This window comes from Opisthocomus hoazin, chromosome 1 (assembly GCF_030867145.1).
Source record: "Opisthocomus hoazin isolate bOpiHoa1 chromosome 1, bOpiHoa1.hap1, whole genome shotgun sequence".
Classification (NCBI taxonomy): Eukaryota; Metazoa; Chordata; class Aves; order Opisthocomiformes; family Opisthocomidae; genus Opisthocomus; species Opisthocomus hoazin.
The window spans coordinates 73,060,270-73,074,753 of NC_134414.1; the positions used below are offsets into that span (position 1 = coordinate 73,060,270).

The 14,484-nt window shown below is 47.2% G+C and overlaps 2 protein-coding genes across 2 annotated transcripts in view; both read right to left on the reverse strand.

Annotated features, from left to right (window-relative positions):
* Positions 1-306: 306 nt before the first annotated feature.
* On the reverse strand, positions 307-6,659 carry LOC142361877 (LIM and senescent cell antigen-like-containing domain protein 1; the record flags this gene model as incomplete). The annotated part of the gene is made up of 6 exons (XM_075425675.1): positions 307-395; positions 782-973; positions 1,229-1,304; positions 4,118-4,166; positions 5,611-5,703; positions 6,498-6,659. Coding segments are annotated over 5 exons (528 nt in total), but the record flags the coding sequence as incomplete, so codon positions are not given.
* A 694-nt stretch (positions 6,660-7,353) lies between these two features.
* The window catches only part of LOC142363343 (ranBP2-like and GRIP domain-containing protein 4), a 37,644-nt gene continuing 30,513 nt past the window's right edge, over positions 7,354-14,484 (reverse strand). Inside the window, exon 27 of the mRNA XM_075437602.1 lies at positions 7,354-7,446. Coding sequence (XP_075293717.1) covers positions 7,354-7,446 — 93 coding nt within the window. The remainder of the gene's footprint in view (positions 7,447-14,484) is intronic.

Genomic DNA, 14,484 nt, shown 5'->3' on the forward strand with positions numbered 1-14,484 from the left:
GAGATTACTGTGCAGAACGGGCCACTTGCATCAGTTCAACGGCATTGTCAGGGTCAGAAACCTTTCAGGTGAGCTGGTATTTGATTTAGACTGGAAGTGTGGTCTGTTGATCAACAAATAAGCATACGCGTACATGTACAGAGAAGAGAGAATCTTCAGATATTTCGATTTGACAGAAGGCATACATCGTCACCTCTCGTCTGACGGCAGCCTCAAAGCAGCCCCCCCCAGGTAACAGATCTGAGATCTTCCCAGAGGAAGGGGAGGGCAGATGAAGTCTTCACTTCCTTCCCAAAGTTTCAGCTAGTTTCTTCAGTCTTTTCTTCAGCTCTAGAGGAAACTTCTCATAACACTTTTTGCAGACAGGCTTCATATCAAACTCAACAAATTTATTCCTAAAACAACAAAGCAAAGATCAGACAAAGTTTTAGCAGCAGGGACAGTGAAAATATTTTTTCAAAAGTACCCTATTGAATGCGCACAGGCAAAAAATTACAACTGCAGTTTATACATATATGAAGTTACTTTCACAAGGTTATACACTGTAGACAGTAATTAACAGTACCCTGTGTGAGTTATGCAGATTTTATCCAAATGTCCGTATTTATTAACCGTGTTATTTAAAAAGCCTTTCAGACCTTACTGCAGAGCTAAACAGACTAAACATAAGAGAACGGAATAACAAGTTAATATTTCATGTTGCAGTAGTGTGAAAAATATTTTGGTTTTGATTGGCATCAATTCATGCAAAAACTAAAACGAAAGCATCCGTAGCACTGACCAAAGCAGAAAGCAGCAGAGGTGCGGGTGAGCAGGAAAAGAAGTTTACAAACAGATTGGCTTTTTCTTTTTCTGCTTCTCTTTGTCCTTTGCTTCACGTTCCCGTTGGGCAAGCCGTCGCTTAAATTCTTCGGGCATTTTCTCATAACAGTGTTTGCAGACAGGTTTTAGATCAATTTCAACAAACTTATCCCTTTAGAGTTAAACACAGGAGAAACATAGGACAGAAAAGGAGAAGAGGTAAGAAGACTACCTGAAGGAAGACCTGAACAGACAGCTGAAAGAGATGTAAATTAGTAAGCGGAGCAAGAGGAAGAAGGCTACACATACTTTCTCAAATCTGCTTCTGTGTTTTTCATACCCTAACAGTTACACGATAGCAACATCTACGCTTCAAAGACAACCCCCAATATGTTTTGAAGGCATCACCCTTACTGATAAAACTTACTTGAGTGTTAACTTAGTGTTGCAAGTCGAACAAGCGAAACAGTTCACACACCATGCCTTATTCAGAGCAGACACAACTAGGATGATGGGGAAAAAAAATATCATTAGCGTTACAGAGAAAAAAAAAAGTGTACTACAAAAATTTTAAACTCCCATGTTCATGAGGTATGAAGAACGGCCATTTGATTTTTGTATCAAGTATTAAGGACCGTAACAATAACGTGGCAAGGCGGAAGGCACATATAAAGCGTAGCGTAGCAGGACTGTGAAGCATGGACAAAGCTGTCTCTGAGGGTACATACAACGCTGTGTTCACCAGCCAAATGAGAACCAGAACAGCAAGACCAGTTTAACCTATTTCTGCCTCCTGTTGCCTGCTTCCACCTCATCTCACAGCATGCTGACCTCAGGCAACTGTTTTATGAGGCTGTGCTTCCACCTTAATCGGGAGACTTCTTCAGCTGCAAAGCAATCCCTTGCTGGATTTCTGAAGGTGCTTTCATTGCTGAAGGTGTTTTCATTGGGTTTCATTTCTCAGCTCCCATTCAGACTGCAGTCCCATCAACAATAGCACTTGCCCGGCCAAAGAAAATAACGTGAAGCCAGCAGTCAGGACACGGCTGGTAAATCAGCACTTCCAAGGTGAAAACATTTATTATAGAACTATAGAATCATAGAATCATAGGTTGGAAAAGACCTCGAAGATCATCGAGTCCACCCATCCATCCAACACCACCATGCCTCCTAAACCATATCCTGAAGTGCCACATCTGCTCGTTTTTTAAACACCTCCAGGGATGGGGACTCAACCATCTCCCTGGGCAGCCTGCTCCAATGCCTGACCAGATGGACTCGTGGGATAAATTACTTAAGAGAGACTTGGATATATTTTTATTCTTTGCTTTGGAGAGGAAGTAACTATTTTCTCTTTGTTCTGTATCTCAATCAATTTTCTGTTCTTCCTCTCTTTCAATATACTTTCCCGCTTTTCCCTGCCAAAATTTGGCTGTCTTCTTAATCTAAGTTAGAGGATGCAGGACAATGGCTTTCTGATAAAATACAGCATTTTGTCAACAACAAAGAGAAACAGAGCGTTGTCACGCAGAGCTTTTTTCCCTGCACTACGGGGCAAGCACATCCACAGAAGCATAGTTATTCCACTGCTTGCCAAAATAACACTAGTCAGATGAAAGTCTTCAGTCCCCAGCAACCTCTGGAATAGAGTCATAGGCACCCTCCAGAAAAACTGCTGCCACAGACGTTTGCTTCACCAGGGAGAGAGACAGAGAGAGAACAACGTTGGATACCCATAATTTGTGACAGCAGTGCCAAATTTGTATGCATAAATGAAGAAATGTAAAATAATTGAAGACGTAGATTGAAAATAAAGAAATTCCTGCGTTACACTATATTCTGTTCAGTTCAGAGACCAAAACATATGACATGAGTGTCTGATTATATGGCAAAAGGTTGGAAACATACAGAGATACAGCTATCAGACAAGGCTGAATTTATTCAGTCACCTCCAGTCCCAGTTCTGCTCATCCTAGCAGGATTTTACTGAAGAGGAGGATACTGTTTCCTCCAAAGTGTTTTGGATTGTCGTCCTGCAGGTATGGTCCAGTCCAGAAAATGTGGCGAAAGCACATCTCTGGAATGCAGGTCTCACCCTATAGTTACATGACTATAAACTAGTCTATGTGTCTTTTTACATGCTAGAGGCTTCCTCCTACTTAGCTGATGGCTTTCCTGGTTTTGTGACATTATTGTCAGCCTAGATTTTCAAAAGACAAGTGCCTGTGATAGATAGGTGTGCTGGTTTTGGCTAGGACAGTGTCAATTTTCTGGTATGAAGCTGTGTTTTGGATTTGCGCTGAAAACAGCCCTGATAACACAGGGATGTTTTTGTTATTGCTGAGCAGTGCTTGCCCAGCATCAAGGCCTTTTCTACTTCTCACCCTGCCCCAGCAGAGAGAAGGCTGGGGGGCCACAAGAAGCCGGGAGGGGACACAGCTGGGACAGCTGACCCCATGAGACCAGAGGGGTATCCCACACCGTATCACGACGTGCTCAGCATATAAAGCTGGGGAAAGAAGGAAGGGGGGATGTTCAGAGTGATGGCGTTTCTCTCCCCAAGTAACCGTGACACGTGATGGAGCCCTGCTTTCCTGGAGATGGATGAACACTGGCCTGCCGATGGTAAGCAGTGAATGAAAAACCTTGTGTTGCCTGGCTTTACTTCTTAAATTGTCTTTATCTTAACCCATGAGTTTTTCACTTTTTCTCTTCTGATTCTCTCCTCCATCCCACCGGGGGGAAGTAAGCAAGCGGCTGCGTGGTGCTTAGTTGCCGGCTGGGGTTAAACCATGACAACAGGTAAATATCTCTAGGATCCAAACTGCTGTAATAGGAACTAGGCACTTTTAAAAAATCCCTTAGGGTGCCCACCCATGTCTTTCAATATCTAAATACTTTTTCAAATTTGGTTCACGATCCCTAAATTCATTTGAGGAGATGCTGGAGATGCCTTTGTCGTTGTTCTCACCCTTGCATGTGTTCTTTTTTAAAGTCAGTGGGGCAGGAAGCTACTTGTGTGCATCCTCCAGCATCCCTGGCCTTTTCATGTCACTAAGGGGCTTCCAGTTGGCCGTGGTTCTCTTTAGCTGCTGGGTGGTCTTCTACCATCATGAAACGCTCGCTGTAAGGTTTTCTCACCATTTGGTCTCTGACTAATCAGCTCTAACCTAATTTCTGATCAACAGAATGGCTGTTTTAGTTTTAGTGAGAACAATCACGGATTCGACAGGGGGCTGCTTTCTCCTTACTTCCACTTTTAACAAGAACATCCATCAGAAAGGAACATTAAAGAAACAGTGAGAAAAGTGCTTACCATCTCCTTCAATCACACGGTTGCAATGGAAACAAACATCACCGAATAGCTGAAGACAAAAGAGGAGTAGTGATTTTTTAATGTAATGATTTTATGGAGGGTAGCTTTTCAAACTAACAAAACAACTATATTTCAGCTGATGGGCACAATAGCTTTCCTACTTATTTCAGTAAAATAAAGGGAATGCTGGCAAGTCTGGTTTGGTTTTCCAAGTACGTTTTGCATCATCTCATCACAAAAAGTCTTTACAATATTAAAGATGAAAACATTTGTTTACATGAGTTTGACCCTCTGTAAATGCAATTTTGTTTTCTTTTAACATTTCTCTAATCCTGAACATGTCACGTACAGCAGTCGCTGTCAGATACACATCATTGCTAATCAGTCAATGTAACATTTGTATTTACATGCATGACTAGAACAACATCCTGCTGTTTCTGGCAAAACCTGTAAGGAAATGTTATCCTTATTTAAAAACAAAAGGTGTGTGGGAGGAAAATTTAGGCCAAAAGTTATTAATTCTATTTCCAGGCTTAGCATTTGTCCACAATATAACAATTAAGAAGTGCCAAAAAACACATGTATTTTTTTCTAACTGTAGTAGTTAATCTAGTGAAAGACATCCACTCTACATACAGCTCCTGTCTGGTATATGTACTTGCCCCACCAGGGCTGCCACACTGTTACTACTGATGTCGTGGCATTTATTGTCTACAAGTATGCCAGCAACATTTCAATCATCTGCCTGTCACCACTGACAAATTAAGAATCCATCTGTAATTAGCAGATGCCTTACAACTCCCAAATGTAACCCTTGCTCTTGTACTTATACAAGCGAAGAGGTGGACGTGACACATGGCAGGTGGCTTCCAAATGAAAAAGGTCTATAGGTCGCGGTGCTGGACTACACAACCAAGGGAGTCTGGAGAGAGGTGGTACCGCGGTATGTGACTCCCGTATAAATGCAAGTGGTCGCTAGGTGGTGTCCTCTGACAAATCCAGTCTTTGCACTCTGCAGCAACCTCATGAATAAGCTGGCTGATGCAGTGTGTGTTAACACACACTCACCTTCGAATAGAGTAGCAGCTTTAGGAAAAACCACGCTACTCACTAGGGCCTTAAACAGCAGCTGCTGAGTGGTAAATCTTCTCTAGCTTCTTGGGAAAGACTGGGTGTCATTAGCAGCTCTGATCTCACAGACATGTAAAAGCTCATAACAGCTCTACTTAAGCACCACTAAGCTTGAAGAACAAGTCAATGCTGATTGTCCTGGCTAGCCTTTATGAAATAGCTGCATTTTTCTTTCTCAATACCAGACCGATGTATAGAGAAACCCGTACAAATGAACTGCAACCGAACATTTGCTAATTGGCATTACACCCACAGGTGCCTACAAGAAAACAGAAGAATGTCCATGGGTTTCCATCTCTATTTAAAAAAGCCAATTCAGGAGCTTACCAATCAACGTCATTTTTAAAAATATGCAACCTTACCTGGTTGTAGTGGGTTTCACAATATGCCAAGCCTTTTCTCTCGTAATGACGATGACCCAGGAATGGCTTTTCACATTTTGCACAAACAAAATGCTACGAAGAAAACGACACACATTTTTTTGGATTATTTGGAAGTAATGGTATTATTTTCTGGAAAGCAAACAAACCATGCCCAGTACTAAACATCATTGAAGTCTACTGTGCTGTGCCTTCTTGAAAAGGAGAGTTAAAACGTTTTTGCTTCTATATTTAGACCACTAAAATAATGCTCCTTTTAATGTATTCAACATTTCAATCCAAAAGTGATAAAAAAAATCAAGCAAAGGGATTCTGATATGTTATCAAGGAACAGAATGAAGAGACTTTAAATAATCAGCACTAACATTACAGTCTTGAGAAGAAAGCGCTTACGGGAGGAGATCTTCAAAACAACATAAGGAATAGACCGTTTACCTTCCTAAATATTGTACGTGGCCCTGAAATACAAACCCTCACATAAGCTGCTTTAGAGATATTTACATGGCAGGTGACTATGGAAGACATAAGGGTATTACGATGCTCAGTAATATTATGGTTGACACAGAATGTTTCTGCCTTTCCACATGTACTGTTAGGCACTCTGAAATTATCTTCTGTAAGGATCTCACAGTGCCTCCTTTGATTACTGATTTTAGGTTCACCATCAAAGCTCTCTCTGAGGTAGGAGATAACTCATATTTCACAGTGGAAGATCAGCCACAAGAAGGCTGAAGATGGGATTAGGAGAAGGCATTTACTCATCACTGCTGCATTCTTTGCTAATCCTTTCACTGAAATTGATAAACAAAATCCCAGCTAAGTATGCTAATGTTTCTATTGGAAAAGACAATGAATCATCTGATGTTTACCTCCACATGCCGTTGTTTGCCCATAGCATTCACCACACGGCCTTCAATTGGTCTTCTACATGCCCCACAGATGGGGACGCCCATTTTGTCATGGCAGGGTAAGCAGTATAATTCTCCCTTCAGCTCACGAGCATCAGCAGTGAGTTCCTTCCTGTTCAAAAGTTAATCAATTGAGAGCACGAATAAAGGCACTGAACAATGTCAGCTCTTGAGAGCTGCTGAAAAGAAAAAAATCATTTTTAGCATTTGTTTTAGAAATTGTAGCTGCACTACAGTTATGCAGCAGTCTCAGATATGACACAGTTCAACATACTTCAAGACTGATCAAGTCCACAGTAAGCTGAAAACAGGCTGCTAAGCGAGGTGCACTCAAGTCTCTCTTAAAACAGAGCTGTTGTCATTCTGCATTCTGGTTATGTAGCACAAACGTCTGTGTGCAAGCTGCAGCCATGTTTCATTATATTCTGGCACTCTTATCGCCAGTTTATTTTAGATTTGCATAACTGTAACTGAAAGTAAAATGTAGCCTTCTACATCTAGGTACATTTTTCCTATTGTATCAAACTTCAGAGAAAGAAAACTATGGACCCACACGTTTCATTCTAGCTATTCATTGCCAGTTGCAGAATCTCACATTCTCTACTTTTTAGTAATTTGCATGGTTAGAATGCTGAGAACAGCTGAACTTTAAACGTGACTGTACTCACTAATGCTCTTAACTGGTTGTCACTGACACACCACCACGTTGTTACTCCAGTCAGCCTTTGCTATGGCACTGAAATGACAGCTTCCTTCGCACCAGAAAGAAACTACTAATAATCCATGCCATATCCTACAATGCCTCCTGATCTCTGCATCAGTGCAGGATGTAGACATGTGCAGCTTCATGTACTGCAGTTGCAGAAGCTGATAAAATGAGGTGGGAGAAAGCTTCTATGAAAAAGACAGGCTTTAAAAGGGGAGAACAAAGTTTGCATGCCACTCAACTAAAAAGAAATAACGTAGACAAGATAGTAACTCAAGCAGCCAAAGAGGACCATTTTTCTTCCTCTCACAGCAGGATAACAAGCTATCATCTTGCTGCTACAGAAACTGTTATCTGTGTCCATATTTCCTAAGGTACCACCTGGTCTGGCAGACTCCAACCTCTCATTACTCCCCGACAGGTCAGCTGCTGTTTGAGCTGAAGGCGCAACTCCACCACCCCAAAAGCAGTCACACACAGCTGGCCACAAGGCACCCAGCACCCACCCCTCTTGCCAGTTGCACAGGGCAGGTTTTCACTTTCAGACGTAGACCAGTGAAGCCAATTGTCCTGGGTTCGGCCAGGACAGGGTTAATTTTCACCGGACTCCAGGAAGGGGCACAGCCGGACACAGCCAGGGGGCTGACCCCACCGGGCCGAACTGAGCAGGGTATTCCATACCATGGGCCGTCATGCTGCGTTCCGGTGGGGGCAAGCGGGGCAGCAGAAACTCACTCACGGCTCGGGAGCGCAGGTGCCATTCCTGTCCAGGAGAACAGCTCTGTGAGTCGTGCGGTTTGTGTCGTGTTTTCTGCTTATCTGTATCGTTGTTGTTCCTGTTCCCTTTGTTTGCTGTTCTGTTCAACTGCCCTTATCCTGACCCACCAGTTTCTGCCTGTTTCTTTCCATTCTTCTCCGCAACCCGGCGGGGGGAGGGGCGGCCGCGTGGCGCTTTTGTTGCCGGCTGCAGCCAAACCAGAACATTAATTTTGGCACCCAAGCATGCGGCGGGGATAACGGCAGTGCTGAGCAGCGGGTGTTAAAACAGCTTTCTTAGATTTTGTTATAATTTGTTGTACGCATTTACTGTGTTAGTTAAATAGTCACCGGTAAAAAATGTTTCTGTCTTTGATCAGATGGTTGCGGTTTTTGAATCCGTACTTGCACTGTTTTCCCTGTGGTGCTGTTCATTACCTCGGGGAAAAGGATCAGGATGATGATTTTACTGTACTGTATGATGTCGATTTATGACATGATAACATCACTGTGCATGAAATTAGGCTTGTATTTGCATGCGGCACTGCAGTCGTTTCCATACCTCGGATCCTATGTCTTAGAATTTGTGAATAATCAAACCCAGTCTGTGGGGAAAACTGGACGAGATGCCTTCCCCCACTCTTTCGCCCCGCCTCTCTCCCTCAGGCTGGTCCTAAGGGCTTTTGAGAATTTTGAATTTTGAGTACCCCTGGGATGCTCAGGCCAGCACTCTCCTATTGTTCTGCCTCCTGAATGGGTTGCAGGTTTTGTTTAGAGTTAAACAAGTCGTTAAGAACATCATGCAGAGACCTGCCCCGGGGCCGGATAGCTGTGAGTGGCTGGGTGTGTGGGATAGCATGGGCAAGTACCTAGGGCAGTGGACACACCGGTGTTTTTTAAACTCACCCCTGAACAAATACACAATCCAGACAGTCTAGTAAAATATCTGCAAAAAGTGTGCTGCCACCCCGGGAACTCCAGAGAGACACAGATCACCGCAACGTGCTGGGGTCTGGCCCACGCCTACCGAGCTGCCCTGTTTAGCACTGTCCAGTGCCTTAAAGGGGAAAGGGGGGAAGCAAAGCGGCAGGCACTGCGACTGGCGCTGCCCTCCCAGCCGGCCCTGCAGCCCCTCTAGCCCAGCAGGCGGTCACAGCCCCCCCGACCAGCACCACGGCTGCTGCTGCCACAGCTGCAGGGTCTGCCTCGGTTTCCCCGGCAGGCACAGCAGCTGCTCCAGCAGCTGCTCCAGCCCCAGCTCCAGCCGCAGGCATCGCGGCTGAGCCCAATGACCAACCTATGCCGGTAGCAGTCACCCCCGTAAAACTGAAGAAAGACGCAAAGAGAGCAGATCGCTCCAGGAGGGATGACGATGAGCCAGGGTCATCGCGGGATATAGAGACACAGATCATCACCCCGTCCCTGTCCCTGGGCGAGCGGAGAGACATGCGGAAAGATTTCAGCCGCCACCTAGACGAGCACATTGTCACCTGGCTGCTGCGGTGCTGGGATAACGGGGCCAGCAGCTTGGAATTAGAGGGCAAGGAAGCCAAGCAGCTGGGATCCCTGGCCAGGGACGGGGGCATTGACAAGGCCATTGGGAAGAAGGAACAAGTCCTCAGCCTCTGACGGAGACTTCTGTCAGGCGTGAGAGAGAGGTACCCCTTCAGTGATGATTTTGTGTGCTATCCTGGCAAGTGGACCAATATGGAGAGGGGTATTCAGTACCTGAGGGAATCAGCTGTGCGGGAGCTGGTCTACTATGACCCGGATGATGACCAGTTACCCACAGACCCCAATGAAGTCCAGTGCATAGCATCTATGTGGAGAAAGTTTGTGCGGAGAGCACCATCCTCATATGCCAGCTCACTGGCAGTTGTAAACTGGAAAGGTAAGGAGGCACCAACAGTGGATGAGGCGGCTGTCAGACTCCGGCAATAGGAAGAAAGCCTCTCTTCCTCCCTCGTTTCGGCCGTGGAGAAATTGTCCCAGAAGGTCCAGCAACTCGAAGAGAGCATGTCCTACTCCCCACCTGTATGGGCCATCATCTCAGCTGTTAGGGGCAAGCGTTCCTTTGCTCGGGAGAGCGAATACAGAGGCTACACACCACGGGGCACCCTGTGGTTTTACCTGTGTGACCACAGAGAGGACATGAGGAAGTGGGATGGAAAACCTACCTCAAGTCTAGAGGCACGAGTGCGTGAGTTGCGAGGTAAAGCAATCACCAAAGGGGATTCTGTTAGGAAAAATGCCACTCCAGTTTCCAGCAGTCAGCTCTCCAGACCAGATAGACAGTTTGATCTTGATTCCGATCCTCTGGAGGGGACCTCCAAGTCTTTTTTACAGCAGGTGAGCAGCAAATTCTCTGACCAGGATTAGAGGGGCCCTGCGTCCAGCCAGGTGGAGGAATGGGACAACCGTGTTTATTGGACGGTGTGGATTCGGTGGCCTGGCACGTCAGATCCACAAGAGTATAAAGCTCTAGTGGACACTGGTGCACAGTGTACTTTAATGCCATCAGAGTTCAAAGGGTCAGAGTCCATTTGCATTTCGGGAGTGACAGGGGGGTCCCAAGAGCTGAGTGTACTGGAGGCTGAAGTGAGCCTCACTGGGCAGGACTGGCAGAAGCACCCCATTGTAACTGGCCCCGAGGCTCCGTGCATCCTTGGTATAGACTATCTTAGGAGAGGGTATTTCAAGGACCCAAGGGGGTATCGGTGGGCTTTTGGCATAGCTGCTGTGGGGAGGGAAGAAATTAAACAGCTGTCCATTTTGCCTGGTCTCTCAGAGGATCCTTCCGTTGTGGGGTTGCTGAGGGTGGAAGAACAACAGGTGTCAATCGCGACCACAACGGTGCACCGGCGACAGTATCGTACCAACCGAGACTCCCTTCTCCCCATTCATCAGCTGATCCGCCAGCTGGAGAGTCAAGGAGTGATCAGCAAAACTCACTCACCCTTTAATAGTCCCATATGGCCAGTGAGAAAATCTGCTGGAGAGTGGAGACTGACAATAGACTACCGTGGCCTGAATGAAGTCACACCACCACTGAGTGCTGCAGTGCCAGACATGCTAGAACTTCAATATCAGCTGGAGTCAAAGGCAGCGAAGTGGTATGCTACAACTGGCATCGCTAATGCATTCTTCTCCATCCCTTTGGCAGCAGAGTGCAGGCCACAGTTTGCTTTCACCTGGAGGGGCATCCAGTACACCTGGAATCGACTGCCCCAGGGGTGGAAACACAGTCCCACCATTTGCCATGGACTAATCCAGACTGCACTGGAAAAGGGTGAAGCTCCAGAACATCTGCAGTACATTGATGACATCATTGTATGGGGTGACACAGCGGAGATAGTTTTTGAGAAAGGGGAGAAAATAGTTCAGATCCTTCTGAAAGCTGGTTTCGCCATTAAGCGAAGTAAAGTCAAGGGACCTGCACAAGAGATCCAGTTTTTGGGAATAAAATGGCAGGATGGGCGCCGTCAAATCCCAATGGATGTCATCAACAAAACAGCAGCTACGTCTCCACCAACCAGCAAAAGGGAAGCACAGGCCTTCCTGGGTGTTGTGGGTTTTTGGAGGATGCACGTCCCAAATTACAGCCAGATTGTAAGTCCTCTGTACCACGTGACCCAAAAGATGAATGATTTTGAATGGGGCCCTGAGCAACGACAGGCATTTGAACAAATCAAAAGGGAGATAGTTCATGCTGTAGCCCTTCGTCCAGTCCGGTCAGGGCAAGATGTTAAAAACTTGCTCTACTCCGGAGCCGGGGAGAATGGCCCAACCTGGAGTCTCTGGCAGAAAGCACCAGGGGAGACGCAAGGTCGACCCCTGGGGTTCTGGAGCCGGGGATACAAAGGATCCGAGGCCCGCTATACTCCCACTGAAAAAGAGATTCTGGCAGCATATGAAGGCGTTCGAGCTGCTTCAGAAGTGGTCGGCACTGAAGCACAGCTCCTCCTAGCACCACGATTGCCGGTCCTGGGCTGGATGTTCAAAGAGAGGGTCCCCTCTACGCATCACGCCACCGATGCTACGTGGAGTAAGTGGGTCGCGCTGATCACCCAGCGTGCCCAAATGGGAAACCCCAGTCGCCCAGGAATTCTGGAGGTCATCATGGACTGGCCAGAAGGCAAAGATTTTGGAGGATCGCCAGAGGAGGAGGTGACACATGCTGAAGAGGCCCCACTGTATAACCAGCTGCCAGAAGATAAGAAACAGTATGCCCTGTTCACGGATGGGTCCTGTCACATTGTGGGGAAGCAGCGGAGGTGGAAGGCTGCTGTATGGAGCCCTACACGACAAGTCGCAGAAACTGCCGAGGGAGAAGGTGAGTCCAGCCAGTTTGCAGAGGTGAAAGCCATCCAGCTGGCTTTAGACATTGCCAGTCGAGAGAAGTGGCTAGTGCTCTATCTTTACACCGACTCTTGGATGGTGGCCAATGCCTTGTGGGGGTGGCTGCAGCAATGGAAGAACAACTGGCAGTGCAGAGGCAAACCTATCTGGGCTGCCCCATTGTGGCAAGATATTGCTACCCGGCTAGAGCAGTTGGTTGTAGAAGTCCGTCACGTGGACGCCCACGTCCCTAAGAGTCGGGCCACAGAAGAACATCAAAACAACCACCACGTGGATCAGGCTGCCAAGATTGAAGTGGCTCAGAATCACAGAATCACAGAATCACAGAATGGTAACCCAAACCGTCTTCCCTAACATGTTCCGCATGTGCACTACAGGGACTTTATCCCCTTCTACAGGGCGCTGAGGTTTTGACTGGGCAGGACTAGCCTGGCTGGTGGACCCTCTGGTGTTAACCAACCAGGTGGCCTTTGCTAAATGGGTATCCCAATTTTTGAAAGTCCCACCCCCCATTGCTCTCAAAGTGGTTTTTAGCAGCCCATTGTACCGCTCGATCTTTCCAGAGGCTGGTGCGTGGTAGGGGATGTGATACACCCACTCGATACCGTGTTCTTTGGCCCAGGTGTCTATGAGGCTGTTGCGAAAGTGAGTCCCGTTGTCCGACTCAATTCTTTCAGCAGTGCCATGTTGCCACAGGACTTGTTTTTCAAGGCCCAGGATGGTATTCTGGGCAGTGGCATGCGGCACAGGGTAGGTTTCCAGCCATCTGGTGGTGGCCTCCACCACTGTGAGCAGGTAGCACTTGCCTTGGCGGGTTTGTGGCAGTGTGATGTAGTCAATCTGCCAAGCCGCCCCATATTTATATTTTAGCCATTGTCCTCCATACAACTGAGGCTTTACCCGCTTGGCTTGCTTGATTGCAGCGCATGTCTCACATTCGTGGATAACCTGTGTGATAGTGTCCATGGTCAAGTCCACCCCTCGGTCACGAGCCCATCTGTATGTCGCGTCTCCTCCTTGGTGGCCCGAGGTGTCATGGGCCCACCGAGCTCTGAAGAGTTCACCCTTATGTTGCAAGTCCAGATCCACCTGATCCTGCGTGGAGGAAGCAGGGCGATAAGCAGGATCAAAACCTTGGAGCTTAGGAGGGCTAACTTTGCCCTCTTCAAGGAGCTACTGGGAGGAATCCCATGGGCTAGGGCTCTCGAAGGCAGGAGGGTCCATGAGTGCTGGTCGCTCTTTAAACGACACTTCCTCCATGCTCAGGAGCAATGCATCCCCCTGAGAAAGAAATCGAGCAAAGGAGGCAGGAGACCTGCATGGTTAAACAAGGAGCTTCTAGCGGAGATCAGGTGGAAGAGAAAGGTCCATGGAATGTGGAAAGAGGGGCAGGCCACTTGGGAAGAGTACAGGAACGTGGTCAGAGCATGCAGGGATGCGACGAGGAAGGCCAAGACCCACCTGGAATTGAAGCTGGCAAGGGATGTCAAAAACAAGAAGGGCTTCTTCAACTACATCAGCAGCAAAAGGAAGGCTAGGGACAACGTGGGGCCGCTGCTGAATGAGGCGGGTGTCCTGGTGACAGAGGATGTGGAGAAGGCAGAGCTACTGAATGCCTTCTTTGCTTCAGTCTTCAGTGCTAAGACTGGCCCTCAGGAATCCCAGGCCCCGGAGGTAAGAGAAGAAGCCTACAGAGAGGATGACTTTCCCTTGATCAAGGAGGACTGTGTGAGGGATCGCTTAAGTGATCTTGACGTCCACAAATCCATGGGCCCCGATGGAATGCACCCACGAGTGCTGAGAGAGCTCGCGGTTGTCATTGCTGAGCCACTCTCCATCATCTTTGAGAGGTCCTGGAGGACAGGAGAGGTGCCCGAGGACTGGAGAAAGGCCAGTGTCACTCCAATCTTCAAAAAGGGCAAGAAGGAGGACCCAGGGCACTACAGGCCGGTCAGCCTCACCTCCATCCCGGGAAAGGTGATGGAGCAGCTTATCCTGGAGGCCATCATCAAGCAAGTGGAAGAAAAGAAGGTTATCAGGAGTAGTCAGCATGGATTCACCAAGGGGAAATCATGCCTGACCAATCTAATAGCTTTCTACGATGACATGACTGGCTGGGTAGACGAA